Source organism: Mesitornis unicolor, unplaced genomic scaffold (genome assembly GCF_000695765.1).
Source record: "Mesitornis unicolor isolate BGI_N332 unplaced genomic scaffold, ASM69576v1 scaffold47409, whole genome shotgun sequence".
Classification (NCBI taxonomy): domain Eukaryota; kingdom Metazoa; phylum Chordata; class Aves; order Mesitornithiformes; family Mesitornithidae; genus Mesitornis; species Mesitornis unicolor.
The window spans coordinates 1-19,674 of record NW_010207510.1 but is presented as its reverse complement, the minus strand read 5'-3'; the positions used below and the strand labels follow the sequence as shown (position 1 = coordinate 19,674).

At 38.5% G+C, this 19,674-nt stretch overlaps 1 protein-coding gene across 1 annotated transcript in view; it reads right to left on the bottom strand.

The window, feature by feature from the left end:
- NCBP1 (nuclear cap binding protein subunit 1, 80kDa) overlaps window positions 1–18,923 on the bottom strand; it is a gene marked incomplete at its 5' end in the record, with an annotated part of 28,382 nt that extends 9,459 nt beyond the window's left edge. The window contains 14 exons of the mRNA XM_010192133.1: window positions 902–1,024; window positions 1,868–1,971; window positions 3,066–3,140; window positions 4,458–4,520; window positions 5,247–5,311; window positions 6,547–6,657; window positions 9,817–9,880; window positions 11,259–11,356; window positions 12,355–12,570; window positions 14,172–14,241; window positions 14,723–14,844; window positions 15,361–15,468; window positions 17,394–17,550; window positions 18,823–18,923. Of these exons, the coding sequence (XP_010190435.1) occupies window positions 902–1,024; window positions 1,868–1,971; window positions 3,066–3,140; window positions 4,458–4,520; window positions 5,247–5,311; window positions 6,547–6,657; window positions 9,817–9,880; window positions 11,259–11,356; window positions 12,355–12,570; window positions 14,172–14,241; window positions 14,723–14,844; window positions 15,361–15,468; window positions 17,394–17,550; window positions 18,823–18,923 (1,477 nt within the window). The remainder of the gene's footprint in view (window positions 1–901; window positions 1,025–1,867; window positions 1,972–3,065; window positions 3,141–4,457; window positions 4,521–5,246; window positions 5,312–6,546; window positions 6,658–9,816; window positions 9,881–11,258; window positions 11,357–12,354; window positions 12,571–14,171; window positions 14,242–14,722; window positions 14,845–15,360; window positions 15,469–17,393; window positions 17,551–18,822) is intronic.
- Between the last annotated feature and the right edge of the window lie 751 nt (window positions 18,924–19,674).

Below are 19,674 nucleotides of genomic sequence, written 5' to 3'. Positions count from 1 at the left end.
AAGGCCTGGCAGACCATAAGGAATGGAGAGTGGATGAGGAGAGGGGAAGGTAAGGATGATTATGATACAGAGGCTAGTTATTTCTGACATGGGAGAAGGATCCAGCAAGTGTGCATCTCAAGTATGGGTACTAGGGGTGAACGGTGCCAAGTCCCCTCCTGTATCTGCAGCTACTCACAGCTGAAGACTAGCAGGAGGGAAAGAACTCTTCAGTAGGTGATGCCTAAAGCAGAGCACGAAACACAACAGTGGATCCCAGGGCAAAAAACACATCGTCACTGCTCTCTGCTTGCATAACAGAACATTTGCAAATATTACAGAAATACTGAAGCTGTATCCATTGTAAAGATCACTTAATTCTCTGTCTCACGCTCCTTCTCACTCCCTAAAACACACAGGGCTTTAGGAATCAAAACTGTCTGTGGCTGCAAAGCTAAAAACAATGTGAGTGGAGTCTCACTGTGAGTTTGTATCTATGGAAGACTTCAGCCAGCAGGCTGGCTATTGTAATCTGTCATGAGACTGCACCAAGGGGAGGCAAGCTCTCAGGGCACAAGCCCTGAATCTCAGGGGAAGGATAACAGCACAAACTACGCTGTTGCTGAAGGGAAAAGAAGTGTTAAATTCTTTCTTGCTACACCTGTCAATAATCACAAGAAAAGAGACCACGAGCACCAGGTTACTTCTGTTAAGAAAACCAGGCCTTCATGAACAAGTAAGATGTTTACAGAAAAAACCTAACAATAGTGTGTTATTTCCATTTACTGATAAATTGCAATAACTATTAGAGGAAAAACATACACTTCTGTTAACTACCACACCCATAGCCCCAAAGAATGGCAGATCAGTCTACACACAAAAGAAATTGCACCCTGCCAAAGCCCAACAGCATATGTCTTACCATCATCATCATCCTGGTTTGGATTAGGCACATCTTTTAAAATGCCGAAGATTTCATCGTTACTGGCCTTATTTTTAATTGCAATTGTTAAACAGAGTGCCACAGTATATCCAGGAAGAGACCCTAAACAAAAGCAAAGACGTCAAAATTATGCAGAAGGCAAGTACGTATTTTCAGCGTCAGTTTGCCTCTCAGAGAAACAAGTACACTTCCCAGCTACACGTAAAACTAGTCCTTTCTAATATAATTGTCCACATCACCGTTCCACAAAACTGCTCAGCACATTTCCTGGTCTTCAGGTTAATTTAAAACTTTCAGTAGAACCTTTAGAGCTGAGGTCAGATAACCACTCTCCTGTCTAAAGCTCTACTTCAGCTCCCACCAGTTTGCTAAAAATACAGAACTTTCTTGTTTTTCCTCACTGTATCTTTGATGATGAAACTTTTATGCTTAGGACTGTCTTTACAGTGAGTAATAAAAGTAATAATAAGGTATCTCTCTACCCCAATTCTTACATCATGTGCTGCCTCTGTATGCTTCATCAAACCAAGTTTACTGGTAAAATATACTGTTTCATGAAGTTCAAAGAAATAAACTCACATTATCACTTCATATGCTGACTTTTGCATAGTATTGTGCCCAAACAGGGGAAATCAATGAAATTGCCAATTTTAGACTTCTGGCAAACAATGATGCACAACGCCACAACCACCTCAGCAAAAGTAATTTCATGTATCAGGATTTTCCTTTCTTCATAAAGTAACAGAGAGGATTATATTACAGGGATCCAGGTGTAATATGTATTAATTGACCATGTGAAACATATTTACCCATATGAAAATCCTGCATATTTATTTCAGCTGTATTCTTCATGAAGACAACTGATATTACCATCAATCTAGCGTGCTCACTTGCTCTGAAACACTCTTTTCTTAAACTTGACCCCTCAGTAACTTTAATACTTACTATTACTTTCATCTCCATACTTGTAAATGCACACTGGATTAGCAGGACTGAGGACAGAAAAACTTGCAGGAACAATGTCTATTATTCGCTGATGGTAGGAGAGTCTAGAAATAGCAAGTTTCACAAAATATAATTAAAATGGGAGTGTCACCAGGGCTAACTCTAAAGTGACTGCTTTATAATGGTCTTCCTAGATTTAACTTTCATAGAACAAAAATAAGGATGTTTACACAACAGAATGATAGTTTCTGCCAGGCAGTAAGACCTAAGTAAACCAAACATGCTAGCAGATGCTTTCTATATGAACTCTGGGATGCTAGTTTTGTTTTCATACAATTAATTCAGCTTGTGAACAGATTTATAGGCACCTGGTAGGATGTTTTATGCAAAAGCCTATGATGCGCTGCAGAAAACTAGTGAGATGTTGATATTCGAAACAGAAAAAAAAATATTAAACTGGATATCTTCATTTTACTTTTCAGCTTATTTCACTCCACAAAAGCTTAATTTTGCTACCAGAATTTTCAGTGAAAGTGCCACAGAAAAACTGCATTCATTTTGCAGCACGTACTTTCACACTTCCTGTACTGAATTTACCCAAAAACAGATGAATGATTTAATGTAGGATGCTGAATAGGCTTTTTGAACATTTTGCTCTCTCTCTTCTATATCGCTCTGTCTCAACACTTTTAAGTCCAGCCCTGACAATGCACTCTTGTTGTTGGGTTTGGGGTTTTTGTTTGTTTGTTTGGAGGGCTGTTTATTTGTTTTAAGGTCAATGAACACCACAGGAACCTAGAAGAATCAAGGTTAGATTATCAGTTTTCAGTATAAATAATCATCAGTTCCCTCCTCTTTTTGTGATTGCTGAATACTTCCCAGGAATATTGCTTCAACTCTTTCTTTCCATGCCTATGGTGAAGCACAGCTTTTTGTAACTACAGATGTGCATACCTGGGATTGACAACTCACTACCACCTGCTACACTTGTTTCTACTCCTCTCTAAAGTAGTGTTGTCTCCTACAGCAGGTAAACCAGGTTAAAGTCTATACAATCAACAGACTTACATCCTATCTAAAATGAAATCGTGAGAACAGACGTACCTAAGACAAGAGTCAAATTAAAAGGAATCTGACAGTATCCAGAAGCAAAGATCAAACTTTGCCTTGAATGCAACTAGCAAAAGATCTTACTTACCGCATGCACTTTTCCAAAACCTCTCTCACAAATTTGGGTTTGGGCTTTTCAAGGTCCTGAGTAAGACAATCTGACCTATCAAAGGACAGAATATGATAGCTTTTAGAAAAAGAATTTGTGCTTTACTCTTTTTGCCTTGGTCTAATAGGTACAAAACAATCACGGCCTAAGGACAACCAGAGTGCTTGACACTTAGTTTTACAATGTAGGCAATCTTAAGACAATGAAGTAAGCTTATCACTATTTCCTTATTGGCCATTAGCATTCTCCGAATCTCATCTCCGTGATGTACTTTCAAGTAGATTTCCTTTCCCCACCAGACTAAAAATAATTTGTGCTTACAGTTACCTGGCTTCCCCTTCCCTTAGAAAAGGAACCTTGTGTGATTTCACTGTCTGTTTCTCCCTCACAGGAATTTTTGAACTTCTGGCTGATTTCAAATACATTTCAGATAAAGAAAAGCCTCAAATACAGTAACTTGCAATTTCTGTGAAAAATGGCAGCTTGTGAGAGAGATCCACAGAAGCACTGCCATCAGGGAACATCCAGGCAAAGAAAAATTAACTCTTAGAAGATGGCTGCCTGGTCAGACAACATGGATGTATACTAGGACAGCCAGCAAGCACTTAACTCCACATGAGGACAACGTAAGAAACTTAAGAAAAGCCACAAAAACATATCACAAAGCTACAAATGTATCACCCCTCTCCAGGACACTTGGAAAGATCAGCTACTAAAAGTATGTAGCAGGCTGTGGAAGTTACTGTAGGGAGGACTTAACCCCAAGGTGATCTCTTATGCTGCATGGGTGCCTGGAATGGAAAGCTCAGGGGAATCTGTGGTTAGATACTGATGGAGTCTAGGGACCTCCTGCTAGAGATGCAAGTTCAAGATTTGGCATTGTAAGAATTGACAGCAGACAGTTCTGATTGAACAACAGGTGCTAGGGTTTGGCAGGAGGAAAACAGATTACAGGTTCTCAAGGATAAAGGTTAAAATGAAAGGTTTAAGGTAAGACAAAGAGCAAGATTACAAAATGAATACAGGAGACAGTCAGGGCAAACCATTAGAAGTAAATTGGGTGTAATTTTGGAAAATTTGCTAGCAACTGACTGAGGGTGCAGGACAAATGAAAGAAACTATTTCTACTTCCCCTGTTTGGGAAACACACTGGCTTGAAATTTAGCACAAAGTTCACCAGTGACAATACAGTGACTAAAGAGATTATCGAGATAATCCACCACTGAGCAGTGGTGAACAGATTAAGAAAGACCTCTGAAGAGCTCGAGGAAAGCAATTAACAGGGCCACTATGCTGTGACACTTCCTGGTTAAGTTTGAAATTTTACATTTTTTTTAGTATCAGGTTTGAGTGAAAAAAAGAGAAACTTACCAGTCTTCCCAGCTCCAACGGAACTGAAAGTTGCTCAAGTGGTGAGAAAACCAGTTAATAAATCTTTATTAAAAGAAAAAGAAAGCTCCATTAAATGTCAAAAGTGCAGGAAAACTTTCAGTTGAGATTTTCTTATAAATGCATTCTACTTTTCAAAGGCAAGCCTAAACTCTAAAGCTGTTACAGCATTAAACAGGTATTTATGTTGATAGATGTTGTCAACAAATAATTTATGTTGGATTGTATGGACAGTCTGTCATGTTCTATTGTTTCATAAAAAGAAATGTCTATTAAACTAACAATTAAAATGTAAACTTCCTGTGAATACACAACTTTCACATATTTAATAAGTAATTAACAGCTCTCCTACACAATGCAGACTTCAATCAAAGTGCAAAATGACCATCACTCTTCTCTGGGTGGCACATATGCCATTAACTCCACTTCCCAGTCACCTCCCAGACTGCTAGGGAGCTGGCATCGTACCAGGTAACAGAGTACTTTGCTGCTATGGACAGCTTTGAACGTGGAGAAGTTGTGACCAGTCTTAACTGTCCTGTATGGACAGCTGGACTTGTGACCTACAGGGGAGTGTTTCTGGGAAGGAGAGGCAAGAGTCAGCCCTCCAGCTTCTCTTTTAAGTAGCTCAAAGCCAGAGCCCAGAAAACATTTTGAATAGCACCAAGAAGTTCTAACAAGGATTGCTGACTGCTCTTTCCACAGCCACTTCATTTTCACTCTACATTGAATATTGAAGAATATTTTCCATCATCTCCAAAGCACATTTACCTGTCCACACATGTTGTATTCATTGTATCCAAACGCATGTAGAGCATTTCTGTGGCTTGTGCAAGCTGGAAGTTTCTTATTAAGGTTTATAGAAAAGCAATAGATAAGTCAGATGTTATTCCTTTAACACAATGTCATCAATTTTTTGTACTGAAAGCTACCTGGGTCTACTCCAAAAAAACCAGACAAATCACAGTAAACCCATAGTGGAAAAAGATGAAGCACATTGCAAGTTCTACCCTCTAATCCCAGTCTGTTTTAATTCCATTATTGCAACAAGACTGCTTCTTCCATAGAAATCCAGAGTTTGCACCATGCAACAACCAAAACTGCACTGACGTGAACAGATACCAACCCTCTTACGGAGTACTTCTGCAATCTCACCAGTCTAGCTTCATGGGCTGCTGTTGATGATTATCCACAATCTTTGATCATCACTGAAGGCTTGAGAAAGTTATGTCTAACCTGCCTTTATGCAACAAGGCCTTTATTCTTCTTACGGTGACCCTCTTAACGTCAAAAAATTTCTGCATGGACATTTGCCCAGTTCTAAAACCAGACTGGTCTCAAATAATTTAGATTACATGATTTGCAAACAGTAAGTGGTATCATGAAGGAGAATGAAAATTTGGGCATGAAGTTACCAGTGGACAGACATCTGTTAACTGTCCTCCATTCTCAGTCTGTCATTTGATATAAAACAATGATCTAACATGACTCAAAATGGCAGCAAATTAGGGGCAATGTAATAGTCATAACTAGCTGGGAGTCATGCCTCTTTCCTCAGCATTCAGCCACACTATCCAAGTTGACAGATGATTTCTGACCTTTCAAAGCTCCTAGTGGGAGCACTGAGTGGGAATTCAGACAAGTTCCTTTAAATCATCTGCTATACTTACTTCCTCCTAAAAAAAGAGTAGGAGCACTCACACAGGTGTTAGATCAAGTGCGTCACTTCCTTTCCTTCTCAACCTTTAACGTCACCATGCCACACATTGTAGAGACCTAAACAGGCTGCAAAGACAAGCAGGAGTACTGTATTTTATTCCCTCACCAAGACAGGTAAGGTCAGAGGAAGTACCAGAACAGTGTCCAGAAAACTGAAGAGTCTTGCACACTTGGCAAATCTAGGCCTGTGCTAAGTGGGTTGTGCTACCTTTTCACATGGTACAGGCAAAGTTGCATGTAACTGTTGTAAAATATTAATACTGCCAGTATTTATTGCTATCCCATCATCTACAGAACAAACAAAATAAAGCCTGCATTTAATAAATGCCCTCTAGCAGCACAGAAAGGATACAACTTGCGGTAAAGAGCCAGGCTGAAGTTTGCACAGTTCAATCAGGAGCGTTGTGTACATGACTTCAATGTGTGGCGGAGATGGAAGTTGAAACAATTCTGCAAATATCACCTGCAGGAGACGAAGGCACAGAATGAGAGCAGTCTGATGTAGCCTGCACTAACTGCCCTTATTTCATACTAACATAGCACCAGCATTATAGATCTATTATGTCTAAAAAATATACCAAGCAACTGTAGAAATTGGCAGTTATCATATGGACATGTTCCTGTGCAACCTGGTCTAGGTGATCCTGCTCTGGCAGGGGGGGTTGGACTGGATGATCTTTTGAGGTCCCTTCCAACTCCCAAGATTCTGTGATTCTGTGACCTACTGCAGTGCTACCACATGATCTAAGGCAAAATAATATGATCCTGTTAAATAATATAAATATTAAACATATTAAGTGAAGCCTAAGCATTTAGTATGAAGGACAATCTGCATTCAAATTACATCTCTATCTTTACCACTGTGCCCTCTTTCTCCTATACAAAAACTCACATAAATAAAGCCATAGCTTTCAACTGAAAATTACAACCAGCATTTCGTGCAACAAAAATAGATGCTCAGTACCCCCTGGCAGAGGATCTTTCTAAGAAAACTGAAAACAATCCTGTAGTCAGCATTTGTATTTTTACTTGCATCTTTATTTTCAAGTTTACCTATAATAACAGTTTGTCAATCTTCAGAAGCTGTGAAAGGATCATCACTGTACAACATTCACCTTTGAGTTTCTGTTTATTTTGCATGCCTTTCTCAACTACATATAAATTACACCAAAGGAATCCAGAAACTTTGATTCATTATGGTTGGTCAATTTCCTCTTTAACGTTAAACTTCTGAATAAACACAGAAGAATTGAGGCTCACGTGAGTAAGCTTTAGAAAATCTTCTTACTAGTGTAATAAACGAACATCCATTTATATATTCCACAAACAGCACATGAAAATATATTGACTAGAATCTGTTATTCTAAGGAAGGACATGAAAGCATAAGGAGCTGGAGGACCTTTCTGTGACAGCATAATCTGGACATACTGTCAAGATATATGTGGCAAAAAAGAACGGGGGGACGTTATTAGGTAGAAAACTGCTCCTTTTCTCAACATAGGAAATAACAACTCAATGATCAGTCATTATCTGTTTGAGGCAGTGCATAAAACTGTATTTGTGATATTCATTACATGTTCATTATCAAACACCCATATTAAATGTTAAGTACTTTGAAACGATACTTTGTGAAAATAACAAGGCCACAAAAAAGATCAGGGCACTGATGATCTGAACATTCAAACTCTGCTGAGAGCAAGTTGTACCAAAAGCTGCAAGAGCAAAACAGGGCGGGACAGTCCCAACAAGCCAATGACGCTGCCCAGACATTCTCTGGGTTCATAGCTACCAGAAATAGCCACATGTGCATCTATAAGCAGCTACTGAGAGAAAGGCATCACATTTCAGAGTTTTGCACAGATTCCAGGTAGCATGGAGCTTTCTGTGCTGGGCTTGACAAACTCTGCCATGAAGTCTCTGGGATCGAAAAGTAGCCATGCTTGGGAAGGTACTGACAACCACTTTCAGACTACATTCCCTTCTGCCTGTTATGTTGTAAACCTTAAACAACACTTATTTTTTTTGTTAGACCATATCATTTCTACAGTTCTGTGACTTACTGAAAAAGTTAGCTGAACTTGTTAAAAGCAACATATCACCAACTTGACTACTAAGAGAGCCCTTACAAGAGAGCAATAGTAAGCAAAATGAACACAAGCCTGAAAAAGGCATGCTAAGCCTTAAAAACTCTGGAGCATTGTTAGAAGTAAGCAGCAGTAATGAAGTTAATATTCTAAAATAACTCAAAATGGCAAGAAAAAGGAAATTATGACAGTAATAATATTTTTTTACATCAATGTTGCACTTCTTTACAGTAATTTCAACTACGCAAATCTTTGCTAATTTCACACCCTACAAGATTCTGAAACAACATACTTCCAGGGCCTTTAGGTAACTTATTTCATCAGATATTGCAGTAACTATTTGCTGGCATTAGTGTACAGCTGAGCATAAAGCACACAGCCATACATAGCACCCGAAGATACAACCATTGAGGATATTTCAATGTTAAGGCAGAAAAATACTGTTTATTTGAAGATTTCTCTGTTCTGAATTCAGAGTACAAAGAGTAAGCTGATCAAAGGTAATGTAACTTTACAGCATTCAGAATATTCGGCATTTTGGTGTCAAGAGAAATTCTCAATTCCACTTTTATTAAGATACATCTTCTACATAAGATTATCTCTTGTAGTAATTAGCTCTGAAATTCCTACTTAAAGTTCCTTCATAAATCCTTTATATGACAAGTTGCCATTATTACTGAAATCTCTTAATCCCTTTCAAATTTTGATGGAAATTAATGAAGTTTTATATAGTTCTGCATCTTGAAAACAGACCTTTGAAAGGAGGCAGCAAAAGAAAACATACACTGCTCTTCTGATACACATCATGGTTAGTAAAATTATTTTTAAAAAATTATTTTAAGCATACTTTTGTTTCACTCTAAGTTCTCTTCAGGACCAGTAGGAAAAAAAATAACCCAAACATTTAAAAGACCCAAACATAAAATCATGCAAAATGGCTGAGTCTCTGAAGATCATCTAGTCGAAAGCCCACCGTGTAAGGCAGAGCCAGCTACAGCACACTGCTCAGGACCCTGGTAGGGTTTGAACTGTTCCAAGGACAGAGACTCCACAGCTTCCTTGGGCAAACTCTTCCAGTGTTTGATCACCTTCACAGTAAAACAAGATTTTTCTTGCATTTAAATCAAGTTTCTTGTATTTCAATCTGTATCCAGTTTTTATTGTATTTTAATTCATTTTTTTTAAACTAAAAGTGACTCAAATGTAGCCATCTCTTAGACTGCACGATGCATTAGAAGAATCACAAGCAAAACTTTAAAAGTTTGACAAATGCCACAACCTGGATTACTAGCATACTATGAAATTTTGGTACTTGACCAAAGTTCCCATGCACCAAGTTAAAATTACAACAAAACCCATAAAATTAACACTCAGCTGTATATAAACTGCTCATTTAAAAGCCATTGGTTGAATTTAACAAGGTTCTGGTTGACTCCCAAATCAAACTGTAATTTAATGGATCTACCATGGAACTAACTGCAACATGTTACTTGTGAAATAACAGAGTTACAAAAGAGGTTATTTATAAAATCCATACCTCTACTATGTGGTAGTTCAAGGGGATCTTGTTATTTCCTGGATAGCTCAACAGCTGTGCAGCACTGCAAGATCATAGATATAATTGTGATGTAAAGATCAAGTAACAAAGTTACAGCAAATGCTTAATTCTGGCCAAAGGTGCACACAAAAGCAGAGCAAACAAATCAACAATCCTTAGTCTGTCCATCAACTCACAGAACACTCGAAACAGAAACAGCACAAAAACATACCAGCATTACCTAAACTATGATTTGTAATGATGTAACTGCATAGAGATAAAATACATCACTTCAACACTATACTGCATAGTCATGGTGATCTGTAATTCTAGCATGCACACATGAAAAGGAAAATACCCCCAAAACAACAGATGTTCACAATTACCTGAAAGCACAATTGAGCTAATGGGTCACACAAATCAGGCTTCAAATGCTTCATCTTATAATCAGCTCATTATCACCTATCATTATTACAAAGCAAACAACTGCTACTTCCTTGATTTTATTTCTAACTCTTTGACAAATCTTATATCTCCATCTAGTCTTTTGCTTTCCTATGAGAATTAACAAAGACTATCCCAGTAACTGCAACAACCCTGAATTTCTAGTTTCTGTTGAATCAAACAGCTGTGATCGAAAAACTTTATCACACGCCATCACCAAAATCATTGTTTCTCCCCATGTTTCACATACTATACAAAGTTTGGTGGCTTTTCATTTGGAAGTATGATACAGCCAATTACCTCTGGACAAACCATCTCGGTTATCAATTACACACATCACATATGGCTCAGGCAGAAATGAAGAAAAGTGTCCTGTTTCCTGGCATGGCTGAATTAAAACTAATGAAATCTGCTGGCCTTGCAATGACTCCCCAGAGGGAGCTCTATTATCTCTGCCATGAAATCCCAGAAAGAATAATACAACAAGGAAGACTACGAAGCAGAAGTGTGTATGTTCATGAACAACCAGTGCAGAGCCATCTGCAGAGGAAACAGCTCAAGGTTCACTGCATCCTAACAAATAAGCTGCTTCAAAATTCCAGGAAGCGTAACAAAACCACACTCTCCACAGTGCTCCCATTAAAAACATGGCGTGTCTGCAAATTTTTTGCAGTGCTGCCTGTATTATCAAGGAATTCCCTTCCCAAGGAGCCACCATCCCCTTGGATCATATAGGCTGTCCATTATCTGGACATTACAAACCCACAGTATTCCAGGCAACAGTTTTAATGTATATAAATGTAGTAAATCAAGTTCAGCAAATGCTCTAGGAAATGTTCAACTTTGAGTCTTTGTCTAACCAATGCAGGGCTCTGCGTAACTGTCCTGGTTTTGCTGGGACTGAATTGTGGCTAAACCATATCAATATCCCTGATGCCACCAAAGCCATGGTAGCATATAGAAAGCACCAGGGCCTTGCAGTGCTAAGCTTTTCCTACCAGGTCTTTCTCTCTTTCCAGTGGGATTTGATGATGCAGTGGAGGTTCTCTTCTATTACAAATCGTTCAACAGAGTGGCTGCCAGGCATGACAGGGCCCTGGTAAAAAAAACAATTAAGAGTCATGAAAGATCATTGCTAACGCAGTGATACTACAGAGCGAAAGCTATCCTACATACATTTATAGGTGGAAAAAAAATAGTCCAACTTCCACATAAACATACTGAGGTCCCAGCTGCCCTGTATCCTTCAGGACTGAGAAGCTGGTGTGCCAATTCCACACGAAGTGTTTAAAAATGAATACCAGGACTCATTAAAAAAAAGTGAACAAAATTACAGAACATGATTATAAGCTCATGGAGCATCTACTTCTGCCTTTGCTCAATGGAGCCATCAGGCAGGCTACCACCATGCAGGCTGAAAAAAATAAAAAAAATCAGTTGAGCTGGAATATGATAAAGAAATAAAGCCAGGAATGTCCAGGATAGAGTAGAAAGAATACAAAGTCATGGTCTCCTTCACTTCCAATAAATGAAAGTAAAAGGCAGCAGACTTAACGTAAAGGGAGGTATAAAAGCACTTGTGGAAAGCAGTATATACTCTTTTCCTATTCCTATACACTTTTGTCTATATATCTGCTACTGACCAATGTTGGAAGCAGATGCTGACATAGATGGATCTTTCACCCAGACCAATTAAGCAGTCCTTTGTTCTGCAGTACAAATCAACAAATTTTAACAGAGCAGTAAACAAGAGTCTTTAAATACCTAGCCTGCAAAAAGTCTCAAGTCACAGACTTTAAGGAAAGAAAATTTAACTGTGAATGTAGTTTTACTAGAAAATTGGGGAATCCAATCAACATTGTCATTCTAAATGAAAGCATCACAGTATTTCACTCGCTAAATTCTGCTCTTCACATCTCTGCTTTGTACAGTAACTGGGTCACCTAGTTCATTTCTGCAGAAGTACCAAAGCAGAACTGCTGCTGGTCTTCAACCACTCATTATCCTGAGAGTGGGGACATCACATTTTGATCAATATTGCCTCAGGAACCTAACAGTGAAATCCACTCACCATCCCCAACTGCAGTCACATACCTCAGGGTCATCTGTGTAGTCAAACATCCTAAAAATAACCCTTGGCATCGGGTACACCGAGTCTTCGGTGTGAGGCGGAGGAGTGAACGGAGGCAGATTGTGTTGCAGTGCCTCACAAAGAATGCTATCAAAAGCCAAGTAGGGCCTCAGAATGTGTCGTTCTTGCCAACGGTCTTTTTTCAACTTCTGAATCTGAGACCAAAGGCAGTCTAAATACTTGGGAGAAAAGGTGAGAAACATCAGATGCACTGAATCTTGTAACAAAGCTGGCAGCTTCCTGAACTATCAGAAATGTATTTCTTAATTCTGTATTTCATTCAGGGAAAAAAACCAAACAGTTTCTCAAATTGCTGATTTAGTAAACCAAGAAATAATTTAACAATTCTAAATGCCAGAGCTGCTCCTAATTTCACACATTGTCAGTAACGTTTAATCACTGGCAGGTTTTTAAGCACCAGCCAGGAGTTCAAGCAAAAGAGCCATCCTTTGAATCTGCCAGCAAAACTACAGCAGAGAGCATTACTTCAGTTACTGCTCGTATGTGGTATTAAAACAGACTTAAGATCAACATTAAAATTGGAAAGACATTCTGTAGGACTGCCATGCTGTTCCCAGAGCAATCAAAACTACCAGCTACCATACACTGAAGACAAATATCAAATACAAAATATCAAATACTATGAAATATAAAATACCTTTGCCATGGTTTTCCACACAATTTTGAGTCCCAGCATTCACACAGAAATGGCACAGACACCTGTGCAACTGGCAATAGTCTTGTTTTATTAAATTACTCTACTGCTAAATGCAGGCCAAGAACTCGGAAGGTTTGTGGCCTTACTGAACAGAAGTTTCAACTTACAGCTGGTGCAAGAAATGTCTCTACGTGGAAGTGCTTTGCAGTTACTGAAATTATCACACTACAAAATGCAAAGAGACACAGTAACAACTAGCACCCAAAGCAAACAAGTCATGTTTACAGTACTCTGGGTAACACATCGTCTCATACACACTCTGCTAATCTCTGTTGAACTCCGCTCTTCTGAAGGAAATTAAGATATAGGGCAGCCAGAACACTCATGTTGACAAATCAATCGTAATTAAGACAACCTATCTCTCAAAATTATGATTAAGAAGACAACTATTAAGGCTGATTTAACCACAAAAGTAAACAAAACGTAAGAGAATCACATACCAAAAGAAGACTAATTTAGATCTCACTTTCCAATTTTGTCCTCAAACGTAGGGGAAGAAAAAAAAAAAAACCAAGAATATCCGAAAAGGCAAATTCCACCCCAGAATAGCCAAATGCCACCTCTCTTCTTCAGTATTTTTGGCTTAACTGTGAAAGATGGCATGGTAATTGTTGCATACAATTTCTACTTATTTGTTTCTAGAGCTGAGAAAGCAAAGCTACTACAAAGGTTTCTTTCTTGCAGAGGGAAAATATTAATGAGTAAGTAAGGAACTACATTCTGCTTCTCACAAAAGTCCTTTCAACATGAAGCCCTGTACCTGCAATTCCAAAACAAGTATTTTACAACAATTATTTACAACCATTCCTCATTTCATAACATTTTGTCAGGGACCTGTCTGCAAACAACAAAATGCTCTCCTACTCACCCAATACAACCTTGTATTTAGGCCCAAGACTTAGAAGACAATTCCTCATGTAGAACTTGTTAGAATTAACGACAAACAGGAGACAATTCAAAGCACTGATACTTTTAAAGGTGCCTTTTGATTTCACAATAAACAACTTAGTAAAAAATTGTTTTCCAAATATTCTGAAAGAATGCAATGTAAAGTCCACTCACCTCCTCCTGTGGATGTGGTTTATCAGCAGTCCAAACTTGCAGCATGGGTACATGAATCTTTTGGCGGCGTCTGTTTACACAGGAAAGAAAATCTGACCTTTAAAAGACTAACTTAGGGCAGCAATTTTTTTTTCTCTTTATGAACATACTACTATTTGATCTCTTTAGTTGATGAGGTCTACAGTATATAAAAATCAGATTTGTGACTACTTAAAATATCTGTTAACATATCTTGACAATATGTTCACTTGAAGCATCTAGACAGAAAGCAGTCATGCTGCAGAGCACTAATGCAATGAACTGTCAGTATTTACAGCACACTTACAACTGCAGCTGCTCTAGAATGAGCACAAGACCTTCAATATACCCTAGAACTAGACAAGACAATTCAAAAATCTCTCCACCTATTCTATTTTCAGGGTTTTTTTTAATCTCTCCACAGAATGGCTCAGACCTAAAACTTTCAAATACTTTTAAGTGACCAATATTCAAAGCTATTAATCCAGATCTGAATAGATACTGACAAGGATTTCAAATGGTTTACAGCTTACTTCAAATAGCTTTCTGTCTGAGAAAAGAGACGATCCATTTCAGCATCCTTCTTCTCATACAGCTCCTTTCCAACCCAAGGCAAAGATGACAGAAATGCAAACATATACCAGTCACATCGTACCTACAGGAAAGAAATATACTGAAATCTGAGTATACAAGTAAGATCCAAAAATCTGTATACACATGTCGTTTTAATTTAAATTAAAACAGTAACAAAACTATTACTTTAGGAGGATGTAAAGACAAGCAGTTAAAGGCTGGATTGGCAAGCCATGAAAAAAAAATTCTTGCTTGAAATATCTAATTTTCAAGTTGAACTGTGACAAGCAAGCTTAAACCTTCTTTCTTCTACAGTCCTGTAGATTATCAATATAGGAGAACAAACCAGGCAATATACACTTGCCAAAGTGTGGTAAATTCAATTCACTTCAGCTTTCCCACTCTAAAGGGCCATACTTTTTTGTGTGTATTTTCTAATCACCACAGGCTTTGTTTACTCAAGCTAAGGAAACCACATATGACAGTCCATTTAGTTTGCTATCTCTAAAACTTCCCTGTTCTAAGCAAAAGCACAGGAACAACAATACAGAAAAACTGTGAAAAGAGCACAAGAAGAGCCTAAAAATCTTTTGCTTACCTGGGGTACGTCTTCCTCCTGTGTCACACTCACAAAGTTCTCAAACATAGCTACCATTGAAGGTGCAGCTATTACATGACAATTCACAAGATCAGACAGGAAACGAACCTAAAAAAGACCGAAAAATATTTTACATTAATACTTTTTAAACTGACTGCACAAGAACAAATAAAGATTACTTAAACTACTAAAACAAACCATCAATAAACGCACAATATTCATTCAGTACTACAAAGGTAGAAATAATGCACACTGTACAGATCCACCTTTCAACCCTGAAAAGCAAGTACCGTAAGCACTGCCTAATGGATGTACCATTCATTATGATGTCTGTAGTCTGTTTCACTGCAATAGCATTGCAAGGATAATATTTCTAATCAGAAAAGGGTAGGAAACACTAGTATGCATTCAAAGACACGCAAACTGATACTACAGAGAAAAAACCTTTGTGCTTTTGACTACTCTAAATGGCATCAGATCACTAAAATTGCAGAAGTAGAAGGGAAAAAACTTCTAAAAAGCTGAAGATGGATTGATCCCTTGCTTCACAAGTGCATATCTGCATCAGGAAACAGCAGTGTTGAATCTGTATGCCATTATACACTTTCTGTAGTTATTTACTCATAAATACATATAGCTACACAGAGCCTATGCAAAAATGGCTGGCGCTTTCACGTTTCAGGAATGTGACAGATTGATGGCATGCTGGGAATCAAATGGCCTTATTTGCCTGGGAAGAAAAAAATCTCCACAGCAGGAACTGATTTGACAGCACTCTAGTAAGAAATCCAGACTGACAGAAAACACCTGGGGCAGAGCAGTGCCTCTTTTTTTTTTTTTCCTCTCTCCCTTCTCTTTTGATTTGTATCCTACCTTCAGACTTAAACAAAGTTCTGGTAGGACCCAAGCCCTCCTAGTATTACCACAATCTTAACAAACAATATAGGCTGAAATTCTAGCAATTAAAATCTCACATTTTTTCTTAAAGGGTCATTTTTTTCTTAAGGGCACACTCACAAAAAGTAGTCCAAAAACCCAACACAGGTATTTTGATCTGAAGGCAGATCATTAGGAAGAAGTCTTGGGAAAGCAATTTGGGCTGAGCAGACACTTCAGTACCCAGAGAGCAACTGCAATAGAAAAGTACCAAACTCTTACTTTCCAGAAATTCATTGCTCTGAACAGTATTTGAAAAATATTTTGACAAAGCTGAGGAAAGAGTTCCACTGCCACTCCTGTAGTTGTTATGCTCACAAGTCATTTGTATATGAGCATGAGAGAAGGTGAAGCTGAAGCCAAGGGACAGTACAGTCAGAGTTATAATGAGGATTTTATTAGCAAAAAGTGTCCTAGAGTTGAACAGCAGTCACTTGACAAATTACACTGAAATACTAGAGTCTTAATTTTTAGTAGTAGGTTTCAAAAGAAGCTGGGGAGCTTTGCACTGGGCTTCTAAATCAGACGTTGCTGAAGTCCCAATGCCCTTTTGCAGACAAAATCTATAAGCAGCAAGAGCTGAGCTTCACAGACAGACAGCACTTAAAACTGCCTGCTTGATCTTCACCCCTCATTAGCAGAATGAAAACATGGGCCTGATAACAGCCATCAAATATAGCTTTTGAGAACCAGACTGTTCCTTTACATTTTTTTTTTCATGGGCGCCACAGAAGATCATACACCTCTGAATGCTATAGAAGTGTATGACTGTCATCTATCTTTTACATTTGTCCGTACAACAGGTAGGAGGGGAGCATCTCTATTTACTGCAAAGTAATTTGTCACTGGGAAAATATACAGTTGAAAGTCAATTTTGCAACTGTGATATGATTTCTATCCCCTGAGGAAGGAAATACTTCCCACATAACACAGATTTTTTTCTTGGTATATCTACAATGCACCGCACATTGATGCCAGAAGAGGCTCTCATACTAGAATGGGCTGAAAAGCCCAGCCCTTCTGGAACAAAAAAATGAAAGAACGAGGAGAAAAAGGATAAGGAAATATGTAAAACAAAAAAACAACCAATCACTTACTAAATGCACAGCTTCATTATACATATTGACTTTCAGACATTCTTTAAGCTGACGAATCATGGCTTCTACAAACTCCCCACCAAAGTTGTAGTTCCTGGCATTCAGCAACCCAACTAGTGTCGTGTAAACAGTAAGCTTTTCTGGTAACAGACGTGCACTGACACAGAAAAAGAAACATGGTGTTAGTTGTTAATTCATTATGTGCCGATTGGCAACTGCACACCATCTTAGATTCTACTTATTGTAAGTTAAACTTGTCTCACAAGGAAATAAGGAAAAAATGCTAGCATGATCTTACAGTTCTATCCCATGGTTAATATTTCACAGACAAAATTGGGTTTTTTAAACTACAGTCATTTAGAAAGACAGGTACCACCTTCAACTACATTTAAGGTATTTGCTTTTTATTTTAACCTAATTGTTGTGTATTCCAGAGAGTTGGCCAAATAATGTGATAGAATTAATGCAAGGATGTAAGAAGTTGGTTTAATTTTATAATTTAGACATAATTTTATTATGCAACATCAGCAAGATTACACAAGAACTGTATGCATTTTACACCATTAATTTTGATTCCAATTTTCTTAAGTCACAGTACCTGATTTTAAGCTCAGCATAGAGAAGGCCAGGTCCTGCTGTAAAGAATTGATTTTCCTCAACCATTTCTGTATGCATGTAAGCTAAGCCTATACTTCCAGAAATGTCTTACTGTTATAGGAAAAAAACGTACTACTTGCCTTGTATTAACAAACATTGCTACAAAATACATTTAAAGCACCTGCAGAACCATAGCAAAGGCTAGGGCTGGAACACCTTCTTCACAACACCCCTCCTTCACACTTCTCTTACCTCCTACCACAGACCCCACAAACTCCCCAACTGACCCTGACACAAGGCACCTCTGCTCTTGCACTTTGCTAGGGAGAAGGAGAGCTGTCAGCCACCAGAGAGCCTGCTTTCAGCTCTTTGTGTTCCCAGCTCCCCTCCCCTATCGAATGGGCTTAGGAAAACACATGCATCTCATTGCCAGAGAAGAGGAACAGGCAACAAGGAAACAGCACAGACAGTAAGACTAAATAAGTATTAGCAGACAATAGTTTCAGTGCTCTTAAGCATTTCATTGGGAAACAGGATATTGCTCAGGGTCACTGTGTTCTCATTGCTACTGAGGAGCAGCTCTGAGGCTTCTTCTGCTTTGAGCCTTTGTATACGTTTCAAGTCAAGGTAATGAAAAGAGTTATTCTCCCTGAATTATACCTAGTACATAATAAGCTTATTCCTCTATTTTTGTTTGTAGTAAAACAAACTCTACGTTGTAACAGCACTCAGGACCTAAAGCCATTCTTGGCACTGAAATAACCTTAAACACTTAAACTTATGCACAAAGAACAAAGCACCTCCCAGATTCCCAGACCTCCTGTATACATACACAGTACATAGTATTCTTAGTATCTTGCTTTTGTAATTTGGCAGATCAGCTTCCAAAACACCAGCTAGGCCTTCCAAGTTGCTCTCCAAAGATGAATTACTCTAAAATAATAAAAGAGAAAGATTTTTTTAAAGTTTCATTATTAACTAGGCAATACAAACCAGCCCAGGACTCTCATGTGGAAGACAAAGAGGTTGGGTGAGAGGACCTTTTCATGCCACCTCCTTTTTCAGAGCAACGATTCTGTTCCATTAGCATTAAAGAACAGCTGTCCCTTGTCTGAAAGGGGGAGCAGCTACTCCTCAGAAAAGCTGCACCAGATCACCCACCTACCCCACAAGTAACTCCAGCACTCCCCTGGGATGCAAGATCCAACACTGTCTCAGAGACAGCTTGGTGAGGTGACTGAGCCTTCACTAACTGTACAGCATGAAACAAAACACCTCCACAACTTGTTTTTTGCAACTTGTTTTTCAGTGCACCATTTTCTTCCTTATCCCTTCACCCCCCCTTCTATGATTCTCACATCCTGCCAAGACTTGAAACTCTGCCACAGGCAGACCAAATTAACTCTTCCACATCCTTGGCAGACTGGAACCAGTGGTAACATCCACAGATGCAAAGCAGTAACTACTCACTGGTTGTTTATCATTCCTCGATAAGAAACATTGTATAATTTAAGTGCTTTCCCATTTTAGCAGGTGGTTTTGCAAAAGCTGAGAACTTTCCCATTACCTCATTTAAAAAAAAAAGTTATTTTTGAGTGGTTACTACAGACGAACCCCTAACACAGGACACACAGCATGAGAAAAAAACCCAACCCCCCCCTTCCCCCCCCAAAAAAACAACAAC